Consider the following 18,675-nt stretch of genomic DNA (forward strand, 5'->3'; position numbering starts at 1 on the left):
TTTATACTTGCATACTATTGTTTGTACAGATGAACGTGGTACCTTCAGGCGTTTGGAAATTGCTCCCAAGGATGAACCAGACTTGTGGAGGCCTACAATTTATTTTCTGAGGTCTTGGCTGATTTTTTTCTTTCTTTCCATGATGTCAAGCAAAGAGATACTGAGTTTGAAGGTAGGCCTTAAAATACATCCACAGGTACACCTCCAATTGACTGAAATGATGTCAATTAGCCTATCCGAAGCTTCTAAAGCTGTGACATAATTTTCTGGAATTTTCCAAGCTGTTTAAAAGGCACAGTCAATGTATGTAAACTTCTGTATGTAAACGACCCATTGGAATTGTGATACAGTAAATTATAAGTGAAATAATCTGTCTGTAAACAATTGTTGAAAAAATTACTTGTCATGCACAAAGTTGATGTCCTAACCGACTTGCCAAAACTATAGTTTGTAAACAAGACATTTGTAGAGTGGTTGAAAAACGAGTTTTAATGACTCCAACCTAAGTGGATGTAAACTTCTGACTTCAACTGTATCTACCTGAGTTACCTTGTACCCCTGCACATCGACTCGATACTGGTACCCGTGTGTATATAGCCAAGTTATACTTAGTCACTGTGTATTAATTAATACTTTTTTTTATTGTGTTATTACTTTACTATTATTTCTATATTTTCTTTCTTTCTGCATTATCAGGAAGGGCTTGGAGGAAACGGGTACAAAAGTATCTATAAGCATTTCACTGTTAGTCTGCACCTGTTTACGAATGTGACGTAGAAGATTTGATATAGGAGGAAAACTGTTAATGCACAACTAAGTTTGCACCTTGTGTATTCAAACTTTCAACAGTAAGTTAAAGCCCTGATTTGAGTTTCTAAAAAAATTTTTTTTTTTTTTTTACTTAGGTCCGGACCACGGTGTCTTCATTGTTGGCTACGGCCCGACACACACACACACACACACACAAAATGTGAAACTTCTACTCAGTCCAATTCTAGGGCCACTACTGTCACCCGCAACCAAAAGTTGACAAATATACACATTTGTACACAAACACACACACACACACAAAATGTGAAACTTCTACTCAGTCCAATTCTAGGGCCACTACTGTCACCCGCAACCAAAAGTTGACAAATATACACATTTGTACACAAACACACACACGCACACAACAGTTTGACATATTTATTTCTCTGTCTGTGTTGCAGTGACAGCAGTGGAGAAATTCTCAACAACAACTGTGTGATGGAATACCACCGGACCACAGGAACCCTGAGTGCTCACTTCAGGAACATGGTGAGTTAGGATAAATAAGCACCGACGCGCAGTTTTTTTTATGTCAAACATGTACGCGTGTATTAACCCTTTACACCGTTGGGAATTGGCCAGAAGAAATATGAAAAGCCTATGCATAAGCTTGGTAGCAATTGAAAGGGAACAATTTGGAGATTACGGGAGCATTATTAGACCAAAGTTGAGGATACAACAGTTCACCTGACACAAGACTGAATCCAAACATTACAGAGTTGATCTTATGTGCATTTTACATTTACTGTACTTTTTGCTGCATTTGTTGATAACGAAATCTGAAAATACATTCGGTAACATGATGAGAATATACCTGCAAAGTGTGGGGTAGGTGCAACATAAGACCAAAAAAATGACAAGAAGAGCTCCCCTATGTGCTGTTGAGGAGCTAGAGCGAGCACACTTGTAGTTTTGTTTGGAACACAGCCCTGCATCACACAATTACTGTTTACGGTATATCCAAAAACGGGCCGTTTTATAAATCGGGATCTGAGGTGGGCATCATTTGAAAGCTTGTTTTATTGCCAACATGACCAGCTAAGTTCTAAAAATATGATCTTAGTGTTTGGGCTTTCACAGGGCAATTCGGGTAGAAATGAGTCGTGTGTGTTCCGCAGCTCATTTTCTTGACAACGGACAAACCGGTTCATTCTGTTCAGAACAACACAGGGTTGTGATGCCATGTCATCTTGTAACTGTACATCAGACACGGTGATCATAAACGTTGGAACTGTATGTATTATGTTATGGGAAAGGGGAAGTACACATTTGGACTCAGGTGCTTGGCTTGCTTGTATGACATCACAAGCAGTGTTTAATATAATCCTCAATGTCTCATCTTTCACAATACATAGTCCTCTTAATTTAGTGTTTCCATCTCTCAAGACAACAAATGTGCAAAGGTTGTCCAATTTAGCGGGAGGGATGTGGGCAAGTTCTTGTTGCGAGCGGTGCTCAAGTTCAGAACAGCTGTCAGTCAAAACCCATAAAGTGCTTTGAATCGCAGAGCCTAAGTTTTATTGTACAGCCAGCCCGTTCCAATTTAGGGGCTTATCAGTGCCCAAATCGGCCATTTTCAACCTATAAACGGGTACGAGTGTAAAGGGTTGATACGCATGTGTGAATTGGAAATGTGTTTTTTTGCATATCCCAACTCCCCCTGAGAAACCCTCGGAGAGTGGGGTCACGGCCTGGGTCTGCCATTATCAACGGCGACCCTGGAGCTATTAGGTTTAAGTGCTTTGTTCAAGGGCATGTCGACAGATTTTTCACCTTGTCAGCTTGGATTCGTTACTGGCCCAACACTAACCGCTAGGTTAGAATGATTTATACTTACATCAGTAATGTAATTGTATTTATATTGTAATTGGCATTTTACTCCAAAACCTTTTGTGGTTTTGCTAAAGTGTGATATGTACATGTGGTCAAAATGTTAGCGTTTGTAGCATTTTTGTTGTTGTGGTCGATAAGCAGAGATTGTGTTGTGGTCTCTCCTGTGCTGTGTAGTCCCTGAAGCGGATCAAACGGTCGGACCGTCGCGGGGCAGAGTCGGTCACAGAGGAGAAGTTCACTGTCATGTTTGAGTCTCAGTTCAGCGTGGGGGGCAACGAGCTGGTCTTCCACGTCAAGGTTACAGGAAAATCCACTTCTAGAAACACCAGAGCCCAGTTTGTCAAAACATTTCATCCAGATCAAAATAATCCTGTGTTGTGTTAAATTCTGTGTAGTCTGTGGTTGATGCCGTTTTTAAGACAAAGAGATGCGTATCTCTAACATACCTCATCATAATGCTATTACAAAGATCATGTTATATGATACCATGATATTTGGTTGAAATATTGTCCGCGTCCTTCAATGAAAGAGGAACACAATTGAATGGAGCAACAGGATTAAGACAACACAGGATCATTTTGATCAGATTTGATGTCTTCCATTTCATTGACATCCATTCTGTAGGGAACTTTGAGTAGGATGACTTAAATTAGTCTAATTAATCAATTAATGCAGTCAGTGTAACTTTTTTTTATTTTTTTTTATTCCCCCCCTAGACATTATCTCTCCCCGTGGTGGTGATAGTACACGGTAGTCAAGACAACAATGCCACGGCAACGGTCCTGTGGGACAACGCTTTTGCAGAGCCGGTGAGTTTATTGGCCTTTACTGGAAGACACTTTGCATTACACCCCTTTTGCACGTCCCTTATCTGCCGCTGTAGTTTATCTAAGAGTTGAAAAAGCTCGGAACAACTCCTGTATATATCATTCTTATCTCTTTTTCTCTCTTTCCCTGATTTCACTCCCCCCTTTTTTGCTGTTCCAACCCTCTTTTCCTCTCCCTCATACACACACTCTGCTTCCCGCCTCCATCCCCCCTCCCCCAGGGCAGGGTGCCGTTCATCGTTCCTGACAAGGTGCTGTGGACGCAGCTGTGTGAAGCCCTAGACATGAAATACAAGGCAGAGATGCACAGTGCCCGCGGCCTCTGCGACGACAACCTGGTCTTCCTGGCCCAGAAGGCATTCAGCAGCGCCAGCATAAACCCAGAAGACTACCGCAACATGACCATGTCCTGGGCCCAGTTCAACCGGGTACGACCGTTTTTGATTAGACTTTTAGATTGTTTTAGCACTGCACTGACTACTACTACCGCAACATGACCATGTCTTTGTCCCGGTTCAACCAGGTATGACCGTTTTTTTTCCTAACGACTACTTTTTACTGACTACCTCCACAACCTGACCATGTCCTGGCCCCAGTTCAAACAAGTTTGACCATTTCACCGCTGACTACTACTGCGACATGACCACTGGAATAGGGATGTTTCCACACAGACTTAAAGCTGGAATCCACAATGACGAAACGGCCACGTCCGTTTGCGGTATTACAACAAAAGTCATTTTACTGCAAACAAGTTTTTTTTCCCCCTCTTGGTCTTCATTGCACACACGATTTTAAAGATCACTATGTATTGTGATTTAGTTGACCATTCTCAACAACGCTCCTCAGCTCGGCAACAATAACAGTGGTGGTGGGGGGCGGCCAGGGACGCCGTTTCACCCTACTGCGGATTCCATCTTTAAGACTTTAACAGCAATACCTGTGTGGAAATAGTATTTGTAATAGAAAGAAAACCAATGGTATTGTGAACCCAGGTTTGATTATCTATGCTATCCACAGGAGAGTTTGCCGGGGAGGAACTTCACTTTCTGGCAGTGGTTTGACGGAGTCATGGAGCTCATGAAGAAACACCTGAAGCCCCACTGGAATGACGGGTGAGAGAGGAGTGCTTCAATTCAGAGCTTTTCCATTAGTGGCTGTGTGGCCAAATTCTCTGGACGCTTCTTCCCTATAGCTTAACAACCGTACATTTTGCGCCCGTGCGGGATTATCTACTTTACACAACAACAACAAAAAGTACGTACCTCCTGCTCGCTTTGCTACCGCTTTCCCCTTCTTCCTGTTCTCACTCACCCCGCACATGATCGGCCGTCTTTGTCTGGTGTACAAACTTTAACTGTAGAGTGCCTTTCTCTGTTGTAAGATGTCTGAATTAAAACGACAATCGAATTTACCGCCCACACACATTGTAACATCTGTGGGACGGGGCGGTTCAATTCGCTCGTGCAGCCTCAGCTTTGTCCATTAACCCTGTTATTAGACAATTGTTGATGAAAGGAAGGAGTTGAATAAGCAGCCTTTTGACCGTGCTCTTATTGTGAAAATACATCTTTAGAATTGTGCAATGAAATAGGGCAACGTGTGTGTGCTTTTAAAAAAAAAAAATTGTGCTTGCGTGCACGTTAACTTTCATACTGTGTATGTGCGAGTACTGCGTGTTTGTGTTACGCAGGGCGATCTTGGGCTTTGTGAACAAACAGCAGGCCCAGGACATGCTGATGTCTAAGCCCAACGGGACCTTCCTGCTCCGCTTCAGTGACTCTGAGATCGGGGGCATCACCATCGCCTGGGTGGCAGAGAACCCTAACAAAGCAGGTACTGTACTCTACTAACCACCTAGGAGTAAGCAGAGTGTTTTCGGACCAAAACATGAGCCCATGCATGGTTGTCCACATCGTGTGATGGAGTGTAGGTAATTGAGGCAGGATGAACGTTGTTGCCGATTTATTCAGTTGGTTGACAAACGGCTAACATAACGTAGATGCATATGATCTTAATATGTGACTTGATGTAAACATTTTTAGCTGTAAAACTGTTGGAGCAATATGTAGAAATGGTTCCACCATTTCCTGGTTTCTAAAATGTTCACCAGATTCTTAGTTTGACAAAATAAGCGGTTCCTGAACTTTTCCCTTCCAGGGACCACCAAATTACCTTCAGAAGCTCTTGAGGAACCACCATTTGCATAGTCAGATTTTTGTATAATTTTTGTTTTTACATAAAACATCTTGTCGGTCAAATTTGGGCAAGTTTAGCTGTGAATGTAACAAATTAAAGGCTTATTGTTATAAACAATTTGCGTTGTGAAAACCACCTGCAGTAACCAGGTTGAAAACCACTGTAGAGAATCATTCTACCATCAAAACCGTTTTGAAATATGTTTCAATAACGAAAAATATACAGTACCAGTCAAGTTTGGACACACCTACTCATTCAAGGGTTTTTCTTTATTTGACCATTTTCCAAGTTGTAGAATAATAGTGAAGACATTAAAACTATGAAATAACACATATGGAATCATGTAGTAACCAAAAAAGTGTTCATCAAATCAAAATATATTTTAGTTTTTTCAAAGTAGCCACCCTTAGCCTTGTGTAGCGCTTTCCACACTCTTGGCATTCTCTCAACCAGCTTCACCTGGAATGCTTTTCCGACAGTCTTGAAGTTCTCACAAATGCTGAGCACTTGTTGGCTGCTTTTCCTTCACTCTGCAGTCCAACTCATTCCAAACCATCTCGATTGGGTAGTGGTTGGGTGATTGTGGAGGCCAGTTCATCTGATGCAGCACTCATCACTCTCCTTCTTGGTCAAATAGCCCTTACACAGCCTGGAGGTGTGTTGGGCCATTGTCCTGTTGAAAAACAAATGATAGTCCCACTAAGCGCAAACCAGATGGGATGGCGTATTGCTGCAGAATGCTGTGGTAGCCATGCTGGTTAAGTGTGCCTTGAATTCTAAATAAATCACTGTCACCAGCAAAGCACCCCCACACTATCACACCACCACCTCCATGCTTCACGGTGGCAACTACACATGCAGAGATCATCCGTTCACCAACTCTGCGTATCACAAAGATACAAAGGCAATTGAAACCAAAAATCTCAAATTTGTAGTCATCAGACCAAAGGACAGATTTCCACCGGTCTAATGTCCATTGCTCGTGTTTATTGGCCCAAGCATGTCTCCTTCTTATTGGTGTCCTTTAGTAGTGGTTTCTTTGCAGCAGTTTGACCATGAAGGCCTGATTCACACAGTCTTCCCTGAAGAGTTGATGTTGAGATGTCTGTTACTTGAACTCTGTGAAGCATTTATTTGGGCTGCAATTTCTGAGGCTGGTATCTCTAATGAACTTATCCTCTGCAGCAGAGGTTACTCTGGGTCTTCCTTTCCTGTGGTGGTCGTCATGAGAGCCAGTTTCATCATAGCGCTTGATGGTTTTTGCGACTGCACTTGAAGAAACTTTCAAAGTTCTTGAAATTTTCCATGTTGACTGACCATGTCTTAAGTAATGATGTACTGTCGTTTCTCTTTGATTATTTGAGTTGTTCTTGCCATAATATGGACTTAGTCGTATTTGTTAAAAGACCATCTACTGTTTACCACCCCTACCTTGTCACAACACAACTGATTGGCTCAAACGCATTAAGAAGGAAAGAAATTCCACAAATGAACTTTTAACATGGCACCCCTGTTAATTGAAATGCAATCCAGGTGACTACCACATGAAGCTGGTTGAGAGAATGCCAAGTGTGCAAAACTGTCAAGGCAAAGGGTGGCTACTTAGAAGAATCTCAAATATTAAATATATTTTGATTTAACACTTTTGGTTACTACATGAATCCATATGTGTTATTTCATAGTGTTGATGTCTTCACTGTCTGGTCGTACACAAAGCTACTTAATGGACTTTTTAGATGTTCTCTGTCGCCTTAGTCCAGGTCTCTCCCTCAAAGAAATTTGATGTCAATTTAGCCAGATTAGGCTCATTGAGGTTGAAAGGATATTCTTCTATGATCTTGTTCTCCAGGGGAGAGGCTGGTGTGGAACCTCATGCCGTACACCACCAAAGACTTTTCCATCCGCTCACTAGCCGATCGCATCAGTGACCTCAACCACCTCATGTTCCTCTATCCCGACCGGCCCAAGGACGAGGTGTTCTCCAAGTACTACACCCCTCCCCTCTGTACGTACCCTCCTCCTCATCCTTCACCTTAACTTAATTTATTTAAGAAACAAAAATAATCTCAAATTTGTCTGTTCTCATTTTCTCTCAGCAAAAGCAGTGGATGGCTACGTCAAACCACAGATCAAGCAGGTTGTGCCAGAGTACGTATACTGTCATGCATATAACCATTTTTTTACTATTTCTAAACCCACACACTGAACTGATAATACCCAATTCCAAATCTGGCGCAAGCCTCTACCCTATTATATGGCGATTTGTAATTGGGCAATTGTGTGTGAATTACTTTTCTTTGTTTTTCTTTTGGTTTTTGATAAAGACTCATGAAGCATTTCTAAGTTATATTCTTCAATAATCAATGGGTAAATACCCAAAATGTAAACGGCTTCCCAAATCCCAGACTGTAGCTTTAATGTGATTGTGCTTCCTGTCCTCCCTGTAGATTCACTACTCCCAACCCTGAGCCGTCCAGTGGGAACCCCACCTACATGGACCAGGCACCCTCCCCGTCAGTGGCTCACCCCATCAACTTTGCAATTTTCCCTCCCATGTAAGTACACTACAGATGGGAATGTATCAATGTACAGCAGTGACAAGTCATTAGATGACATGCAGTTCCCTCTAAGCTGCGTGCGTGCCCGGCTGCCCACCTCCCCCCACGACTGTCGCGCAGAAGAAATACCAGCCCACGCAGAGATGCGCAAGATTACTCTGTTAGTTTACACTATATATTTATATCAGCGTTTCCCTCTAATATGGGACTTGTGATTTGAATCAACATATCACCAACCCTTTGAAAGCAACAAAACAAATCTAACTTTGCAAGATTGGGTCAGGGATTTTGTTGTAGGTAGAGCGCACTAGAGGAGAATTCTGGCAGGTAGCCTACGAGTGGTATTTTCCCGTATCCCACCGTCGCAGTGGGTGTGCTTATCAGATCAGTGCAGAGTCGAGTGTGCACATTTGTTGATATTTGCAAGTTATTAGCCCATAAATCTATAGATGTATATCTGTAGATATATGATTAGGTATGTATAATTAAAAACTACAAATTATGTTTTTAAGTAGGAATTGGTTTGAAGCCGAAGAATAAAATAAATTCACATGAGCACCCAATGCGTATTTCACTCATGCGCTACCAAGGTTTTCCAGCACACAGCTTTGACATTAGCTATGTTGGTCTATTTTACTTCCAACCATGTGTATGCAGGTTGCTTAGGATTCAAACATTCTCAAACAGCCTAATTCATACTCTTCAGCGGCATAATGGACTTTACAGTGACCTGCTATTAAAATAATGTTTATCATTAGACTATAGTGTGCTACAAAACCTTGGCAGCGCATGGGTGAAGTACGCATGTTAATTTTCTTTATTTTTCGGCTTCCGACCAATGCCTACTTATCATTTAAAGCTTTGTTTTTAATTTCCTTGCTTTTTACACCGCAAGTTGTTTATGCAACATTATTATACAACATTTATAATACAGCACAACACAGCAATACTGTAAAGTAAAAAAACATTGACAAATGTCAACAGAAATAATGTAGTTAATTATAATTAGTATTAGAAATAATTAGTATTGCTTTAGTATTAACAGCTGATTTTCCAGAGGGAAGCGAAAAAACAGAAACCTTTATGGACTAAACTGGGAAACATTTCCCTGATCTCTTATCTCTTAACAAAACAATCGAGCACCTGGAAAATACACAAATAATCAACATGTAGCCTACCCATTAACTATTTACATTATTGACTGTCAAATTAGTTGGCTCGGAGAGCAAGGCATGTGGTGGCACCAACTGCTCTGTGTTCTGCACCAGCAGAGGGCCTGTGCTACTTCTCCCCCTGACATCCTAGTCATCCACCTCGGTGGAAACGACTTGGGATGCACCCAAGCAGGCGGCAGATGTGCAGATTTAGAGGTGGTCATCAGATTGTTTCCCGGTACAAGTACGTGGGCAAGATCACTGGGGAAGCCAAGCCAGGGGCTTATTACAACCTGTGTTGTGATAAATGCGTTGTTTGCTCTAACCTGTGAATTCATATGCCACTGGGATATATAGGCCTCAGGCCAAGACCATAAGAAGACAAGTCACACAATGGCAGAATAAATTCAGCTACATGTTTGTTTCATCACAAAGCCAGAAAGCAACATTTGTCTGGTGTAGTCCACAAAGAACATTGCATGTAACAAACAGTTACTTGACTTAACACATGGTCAAGCAAGTTCATTTTAATAAATCCTCTACAGGATCGGTATCCCTCCCGCGGGACAGTTGAGCTAACGTAGGCTGAGGTTGTAAGTAACAAGAACATTTCCAAGGACATAGACATATCTGATATGGGCAGAAAGCTTAAATTCTTGTTAACTTCTCTGATCTACGGATACCGAATACGGGTTCACTTTCCTAAACAACCGCTGAATTGCAGGGCGCTAAATTCAAAAATATTCCTTAAAATATTTATAATCATGCAATCACAAGTGAAATATACCAAAGCTGACATGGAATTGTTTTAAGATGGTCAAACTGTGGATCATTTAGCTATTTGATATAGAATTTTAGGAACCCTTTAGGTATAAAACATATTTTGAGGGGATAAAATATAGAATTAGGCTTTTAGCCCATAGAAACACATTGAATAACACATTCATAAATGGCAAAAAAAAGGTTTTGGAGTGTTTGTCCTATATCTAGGAGATATGAGAGCTCAGGATATTATTATTTTTAAACATATTTAACCTCTTTTTGGGTAGGCACAACTGCCTCCATACTTCCATAAATGTTTTATAACCAGTACCGGTTACCTTCAGACAAGTCCCGTGACACTTGTGGGAGTCGTAGAGCAAAACATGAGTCTCCCCTTTCCATGGACATTTACATTTAAGTCATTTAGCAGACGCTCTTATCCAGAGCGACTTACAAATTGGAAAGTTCATACATATTCATCCTGGTCCCCCCGTGGGAATTGAACCCTGGTCCCCCCGTGGGAATTGAACCCACAACCCTGGCGTTGCAAGCGCCATGCTCTACCAACTGAGCCACACGGGACCAGTGGAAGGAGTGGTCATAGTAGTTTTCTTGGCTAAACCTTTCGGACGCTACAGATGTTTTCTTCTGAAGACCGATTTTCGGGATGTCTCATGGTCTGATAAACGCCTCCGTTGCTCGGCCACCTTCCACTGCAGAGGCGGAAGGCCCGCCATAGGCAGATGGGGTGGGTTGAGACGCAGCCCATGCAAAAACATATCTCAAGCTTAAATTGACGCATTTTGATGGGGATTTTTATTTATTTTACACCGGTGTGTAAATCGACTCCAGGTGTTTTAAAGAGACCTCTAATAATAGAAAATAAGCACACACCGTGCTTGCGTGTGCGCCCCGGTCAGTCTCTGTGTGTGTTGGGACTGGGAGGGGGTGTCAAATCTATACACGAAAGAGAAATGTCGATCTCTCCTCCGAGAGGAGAACTCAGGACCTTTAGATCCCAGGGCAGTGACGTTAACCACTACACTACAAACCCTGACATGAAAGCATTATCTTGACACTATTTAAATGTAAAGTCTGGTGGTGACAGGAAGCTTTCATTGCACAGTGTTTTGTTGTTCGTTCACTCTGTACTGATTTTAAAACATTTATTTCTCTGGCTTGGTTAAAAAAAACTGTCTAAAACAGTTGCTGTATTGAAACCGGTAACATAGTTAACCAAGTTGGCAAGCCCAATGTTTTATACAGTACATTTTAGTACGTTACAGCCTTATTCTAAAATTGATCAAATAAAAAATCCTCATCAATCTACATACAATACTCCATAATGACAAAGTGAAAACAGGTTTTTAGAAATGTTTGCAAATGTATTTTTTTTTTTAAACGGTGACTTCCCGAGTGACTCAGCATTCTAAGGCACTGATCAGTGCAAGACGCGTCACTACAGATCCCGGGCTGTGTCGGAGCTGGCCGCAAACAGGAAACCCATGAGGCGGCGGCAGAACAATTGGCCCAGCGTCGTCCGGGTTAGGGGAGGGTTTGGCCGGCTGGGATGTCCTTGTCCTCTAGCAACTCCTGGCGGCCGGGCTCATGCATGCTGGCTTCAGTTGCCAGCTGTAGGGTGTTTCCTTCCACACATTGGTGCGGCTGGCTTCCGGGTTAAGCGAGCAGTGTGTCAAGAAGCAGTGCAACTTGGCGGGGTCTTGTTTCGGAGGACGCATGGTTCTCGACCTTCACCTCTCCCGAGTCCCCATGGGAGTTGCAGCGATGGGACAAGACTAACTACCAATTTGGATATCACGAAAAGGGGGTAAAAAGTACATAATTTAATTATTAATATATATATTTTTAAATAAACATTATTTACATAAGTATTCAGACCCTTTGCTATGAGACTCAAAATGTAGCTCCTGTTTCCATTGATCATCCTTGATGTTTCTACAACTTGATAGGAGTCCACCTGTGGTAAATTCAATTGATTGGACATGATTTGGAAAGTCACACACCTGTCTATATAAGGTCCCACAGTTGACAGTGCATGTCAGAGCAAAAACCAAGCCATGAGGTTGAAGGACTTGTCCATAGAGCTCCGAGACAAGATTGTGTCGAGGTACAGATCTGGGGAAGGGTACCAAAAAAATTGCTGCGAAATTGAATGTCCCAAAGAACACAGTGGCTTCCAACATTCTTAAATTGAAGAAGTTTGGAACCACCAAGAGACTTTGTGACGCTGGCCGCCGAGCCAAACTGAGAAATCGGGGGGGGGGGGGGCGGCATTGGTCAGGGAGGTGACCAAGAACCCGATGGTCACACTGATAGAGCTCCAGTGTTCCTCTGTGGAGATGGTTGTCCGTCTGGAACTTTGTCCCATCTCCGCAGCACTCCACCCATCAGGCCTTTATGGTAGAGTGGCCAGACAGAAGCCACCCCTCAGTAAAAGGCACATGACAGCCTGCTTGGAGTTTGCCAAAAGGCACCTAAAGGACTCTCAGACCATGAGAAACAAGATTATCTGGTTTGATGAAACCAAGATTGAAGTCTTTGGCCTGAATGCCAAGCGTCACGTCTGGAGAAAACCAGGCACCATCACTACGGTGAAGCATGGTGGCGGCAGCATCATGCTGTGGGGATGTTTTTCAGCGGCAGGGACTGGGAGACTAGTTAGGATTGAGGCAAATATGAACGGTGCAAAGTACAGAGAGATCCTTGATGAAAACCTGCTCCAGAGCACTCAGGACTTCAGACTGGGGCGAAGGTTCACCTTTCAACAGGACAACGACCCTAAGCACACAGCCAAGACAACGCAGGAGTGGCTTCGGGACAAGTCTCAATGTCCTTGAGGGCCAGAGCCTGGACTTGAACCCAATCGAACATCTCTGGAGAGACCTGAAAATAGCTGTGCAGCGACTCTCCCCATTCAACCTGACAGAGCTTGAGGGGATCTGCAGAGAAGAATGGGAGAAACTCCCCAAATACAGGGGTGCCAAGCTTGTAGCGTCATACTCAAGGCTGTAATCACTACCAAAGGTGCTTCAACAAAGTACTGAGTAATGGGCTTGAATATTTATGTAAATGTGATATTTCAGTTTTTCGCTTTGGCATTATGGGGTATTGTGTGTAGCTTGATGAAGGGTAAAAAACAATTGAATCCATTTTAGAATAAGGCTGTAATGTAACAAAATGTGGAAAAAGTCTAAATGTTTGAATGCTTTCCGAATGCACTGTAAATAGCTATTTCCATGTGCAAATGTTATGGAATGCATTTGCTCCATTTGGTTTTACTGGTAGACCACTCTGCTAGGCCTACATTATGCTCAAATAGCCACAGTAGCCTATTTGGCCACTATATTAAACTAACCTCCGTGTTTACGGTAAACACACGCTGGAAGTTTCTCACAATGTTGAAGTTTCTGCTCACAAGACCTGAAATTGACTTTGAGACGATTATTGTAAATGTATTATTTAACAATTTGGATGATTTTATATCTATATTTGGCTCCAAGTATCAATTTATAATTTTTTTCTAATGCAAAAAATATATAATATATATATATACACACACACACCCACACATTACCAGTCAAAAGTTTGGACACACCTACTCACTCAAGGGTTTTTCTTTATTTGTACCATTTTCTACACTGTAGAATAATAGTGAAGACATCGGCTATGAAATAACACATATGGAATCATGTAGTAACCCAAAAAGTGTTAAACAAATCAAAATATATTTTAGGTTCTTCAAAGTAGCCACCCTTTGCCTTGACAGCTTTGCACACGCTTGGCATTCTCTCAACCAGTTTCACCTGGAATGCTTTTCCAACAGTCTTGAAGGAGTTCCCACACATGCTGAGCACTTATTGGCTGTTTTTCCTTCACTTTGCGGTCCAACTCATCCCAAACATCTCAGTTGGGTTGAAATGGGGTGATTGTGGAGGCCAGGTCATCAGAAGCTGGTTGAGAGAATTCCAAGTGTGCAAAGCTGTCAAGGCAACGGGTGGCTACTTTGAAGCATTACACAGAAACGCCAATATAAACCGTTATATTCTCTCTTGAAATCGGAAAAAGTCAGATGGGAATCAAAATCCCTACCCTTGGCTTTCAAGGCTAGCACACTACAAACTGTACCAGAAGCCCAGTCAATGCTTGCTTAGTCACGAGTTTCTTAATATGTTCGTTTTCGGAAGGTTGCAACCTACAAAGCATTGCAGATTGAAATGCCCTTAAAAGAGCTGACTTGATTTCTAGGGCTGGGAATTGCCAGGGACTTAACAATAAAATATTATCACGGTACTGCGGTGCCGATACGTTTTTATGGATTCTATATGTATCACGATTCTATATGTATTGTGATTCGATACTGCAATTTTTGCGAGTCGATATTCCAAACATTGCTTACTATATGTCTGCTGCAGAGGGACAATAGAGAGCCATGACAAAACAAGTGTTGATCAGTCTTGGAGATACAGTAATGGGTTAAACTTGTTGGCTCACCTTTTTAAAAAAAGAGAACGAGATCTAATGATGAGAAATACTGCCTAGCAAATCAATACTTGGAGTCACAGTATCTATATAAAACCTGAAAACAATTATATTGCGACACAATACTACCCTCAAATTCAACTCTGGACTTCAAATTGCATTTTTTCATTGTTCCTCTCTAATCAGGGACTGATTTTAGATGTGGGACACCAGGTGGGTGCAATTAATTATCAGGGAGAACAGAAAACCATCAGGCTTCGGACCTCGTAGGGTAAGAGTTCAATACCACAGCCCTACTATATAGATTATTTCCCCCATCACTAATGATTCCTTTTCTCTACATGTCCGGCTTTTGGTACAGATATTCTATCAGATATCGCACAACGTTATGCCTTACTGATTGCGGTCTGTATGTCTCCCTTCCCACCCCAGCAGAAGTGACCCCATGATGGACGCAGATGGAGAGTTTGACCTGGAAGACACCATGGATGTGGCCCGACACGTGGAGGAGCTTCTGCGGCGGCCCATGGCCAACCAGTGGGACGGCCAACAGTCCTGAACTTTCACCTTTTGACCCCTGACCCTGCACTCCAACAAGAGCAAGCACCCAGAAAACATCCAATGGTTTTGGTTCCATTGGTTTCTATTGTCTATTTTTGTCAATTCTCAAAGGTGAAATGTAATATTTGACAGTTCTTGGATTCTTCTCTGATCTTCTTGACGTGGCAATTGATTATTTAAAAGAAATAACTAATTGTACTTGAAGAAAAAGCACAGTAGAAAAGGTTTGTTTGGAAGTAAGTACTGAGAAAAATGTAGAAATGTGTGTTACTACAATATACAGCAATATTTTTACAAAAATGTTTAGCTATGCTGCTTATGGCCATATTCTGAAAATGTTTAAAGAGCAGGAAGGCCTGCACACTGTTTTTATGCTCCCAATTCACAGCTTTATTGACCACGTTTCGATCCGAACAAGATCTTGGTCAGGTCAAACAGAGTGCTCACATCCGAAAATGTACACATTTCCCCTCACATGACCATGACTCATGGTGGGTGTGGAAACAATTCAATTAATTTTTTCTCCTAGTTAATCAGAGGTACATGTGGTCATAAAGGATTATATCCATACAAATAGGGCTGAGTTAACCTAGGCAACATTAATTAAAGATTACGTTGGCATATGACCATTACGCACAGGAGGTGCGGTGGCCGTAGATATAATTACAGTGGCCTATTTCAAAAACCAACTTGTGTACCTCTAATAATTTAGATCTCAATGAGATGAGATGGGCACATGTAGTAGTCTTAGAATATATAATATGTACAAAATGACCAAGTGGAGACCTGGCCGGCAAGACAAATCGACGTAACATATTTATGTAAAAAATAGTCTATCAAACTCTTTGTTCATAGCTTTAGGAGACATGGTGGACAAACGGTGAATCCAATGCAATTCTCTTCTCAGTAATAGATTAACAGTACCCCCCCTCCCCAGTAGCCTTAACATGTTCAATAGCCGTGTATCTCAGAGAGCTGTTGTGACGAGCCTCCGCGAAACGTGTAGCCACAGTTTCTCTGATCAAGAGTCCTGATATTTCTCTTGTGTTCTATGTTTTCAGAGCTCATTTTGTTTTTCCTACATGGCATAGACCACAAATGCACTTGATCAGGTATACCATATATTTTTTTTGTATAACACGTGATACATTTAATATTAATGGCCTTGCCTGTGATGGGTTGACTGAAAGTTGTGCGTTTGTTCTTAAAGTTACACTGGGTACATCGGCCACATCTGTATTTACTGTCCGGCACGTTATCTAGGAAGGTGCTACGTGGCATCGGTGGAAGGGATGGTTTGGGAGTGAGGCTAGGTCATGTTTTTCTAACAGTCCTGTGCGTCGTACAGCCAATCCTCTGGGTAACGGCAGGAAGTCTAGTGGTTAGAGCGTTGGGCCAGTAACCAAAAGGTTTCCTCGATCGAATCTCCGCGCCGACGAGCTAAAAAAACTGTCGTTATGCTCCTGAGCAAGGCGGGTTACGCTGTTCCCCGGGCTCCGAAGACGTGGATGTCGATTTTAAGTGCGATTTTTTAATGCGGTAGACATGTTTCAGTTGAAGGCATTCAGTTGTACAATTGACTAGGTGTCCCCCTTTCCCTGTTTGACGCGTTCATCCAGATCGTGCACTTGATTGTACTACAGATCATGGGTGATAGGGAGGCTCTTTCTCAGGGAAAGGTACCTTTACTCTTCAGGTTGGTACCGTCAAAGTACACGGCATTTCTTGAAATGCTCAGTGCTGCATTTGTTTCTGTTGGTTTGGAATGTAACAATTAAGTGATTTGAATCTTGCGTCTCTACACCGTTAAATTCAACATCAACGTAACAAAATTGGCATTCAGAATTAATTAAAATGTTTGAAGTGAATTCCACCATTGAGTATTTGAAATACGATAGTGCAGTATTTTGACCTTTTGCATCCTCAAAATGGGGCCCTTGGTTTGAAACGCCATGTGCTCTGTACATTCTGCCTCACATTACATGCATAATACATGTACAGTATCTTCTGCCTTTGAATGCCAAGTTTACTAGCCTTAATTCAAACTCTTGCTTATTACACTGAACTAGTTTCACTTAGTGTATCAGTTTATTTTTCTAAACAAATTAACTGGTAACTTAACTATTGAATTGCTACTCAAATTCATTAGACTACATTAGAAACTCAGCGATAACCAATGACCTGCTCTCTTTTTTTCTTGATTAATTTAGTATGAATTAAAAACAAAAAATTTACCTTTTGCCCAGATCATACCTTGTTGTTTAAGACGTTAACGTTAAGTGTTACCCATTCGCTGAAAATATCAATTTTGAATGGGCTGTGTGATCATGTATTGATATTGTTTTTTAACTGTATGCAATCATGTTCTTTGTTACCTATATTTGCAGGCACGCCACCCCTGTTCCTGACACTTAGCTACCCACCCTTTTATCTCAAGTACCACATACAGCTACTACCTTATTTGCCTATTCAGAAGTACTTGCGCAGTGTCGTAGCTTCTCTTTCTGTGCCTTAAGACACTGACCACAATTGTGAAGTGGCAACACCAATGTCCAGGCAAGAGATTGTATTACCACATCCCTTTTAGTATGCTCTTCCTCGCCTTTACAGCACCGCGTTTTGCAGGGCATGGGCAACGTTGTGGAGGGTAGATTTTTTTATTTTTTTTATAAATACAGTGCCTTCAAAAGTATTCATCCCCCTTGGTGTTTTTCCTATTTTGTTGCATTACAACCTGTATTTTAAATGGATATTTATTTGAATTTCATGTAATGGACATACACAAAATAGTCCAAATTGGTGAAGTGAAATATTTAAAAATAACTTTTTTTTAGTGACGCATCCATATATATATATATATATTTGCTATGAAGCCCCGAAATAAAATCTGATGCAACCAATTACCTTCAGAAGTCACATAATTAGTTAGATTGCACATATGTGGACTTTATTTAAGTGTCACATGATCTCGGTGTGTGTATATATACACCTGTTCTGAAAGGCCCCAGAGTCTGCAACACTACTAAGCAAGGGGCACCAGCAAGCAAGTGGCACCATGAAAACCAAAGAGCTCTCCAAACAGGTCAAGGACAAAGTTGTGGAGAAGTACAGATCAGGGATCGGTTATAAAAAAATTCATTAACTTTGAACATCCCAAAGAGCACCATTAAATCCATTATTAAAAAATTGAAAGAATATGGCACTACAACAAACCTGCCAAGAGAGGTCCACCCACCAAAACTCACAGACCATGCAAGGAGGGCATTAATCAGAGAGGCAACAAAGATAACCCTGAAGGAGCTGCAAAGCTCCACAGCGGAGATTGGAGTATCTGTCCATTGGACCACTTTAAGCCGTACACTCCACAGAGCTGGGCTTTACGTGAGAGTGGCCAGAAAAATCAGCAAACGTTTGGTGTTAGCCAAAAGGCATGTGGGAGACTGCAAACATATGGAAGAAGGTACTCTGGTCAGA

The 18,675-nt window shown here is 41.8% G+C and overlaps 1 protein-coding gene across 1 annotated transcript in view; it reads left to right on the forward strand.

The window, feature by feature from the left end:
• LOC120046299 (signal transducer and activator of transcription 5B-like) overlaps positions 1–17,933 on the forward strand; it is a 37,015-nt gene extending 19,082 nt beyond the window's left edge. Inside the window, exons 10-19 of the mRNA XM_038991388.1 lie at positions 1,212–1,299; positions 2,818–2,940; positions 3,360–3,452; positions 3,692–3,898; positions 4,488–4,582; positions 5,161–5,303; positions 7,516–7,671; positions 7,763–7,814; positions 8,114–8,221; positions 15,073–17,933. Of these exons, the coding sequence (XP_038847316.1) occupies positions 1,212–1,299; positions 2,818–2,940; positions 3,360–3,452; positions 3,692–3,898; positions 4,488–4,582; positions 5,161–5,303; positions 7,516–7,671; positions 7,763–7,814; positions 8,114–8,221; positions 15,073–15,199 (1,192 nt within the window). The 3' untranslated portion in view covers positions 15,200–17,933. The remainder of the gene's footprint in view (positions 1–1,211; positions 1,300–2,817; positions 2,941–3,359; positions 3,453–3,691; positions 3,899–4,487; positions 4,583–5,160; positions 5,304–7,515; positions 7,672–7,762; positions 7,815–8,113; positions 8,222–15,072) is intronic.
• The last annotated feature ends 742 nt before the right edge of the window (positions 17,934–18,675 follow it).

Source organism: Salvelinus namaycush, chromosome 4, assembly GCF_016432855.1.
Source record: "Salvelinus namaycush isolate Seneca chromosome 4, SaNama_1.0, whole genome shotgun sequence".
NCBI lineage: Eukaryota > Metazoa > Chordata > Actinopteri > Salmoniformes > Salmonidae > Salvelinus > Salvelinus namaycush.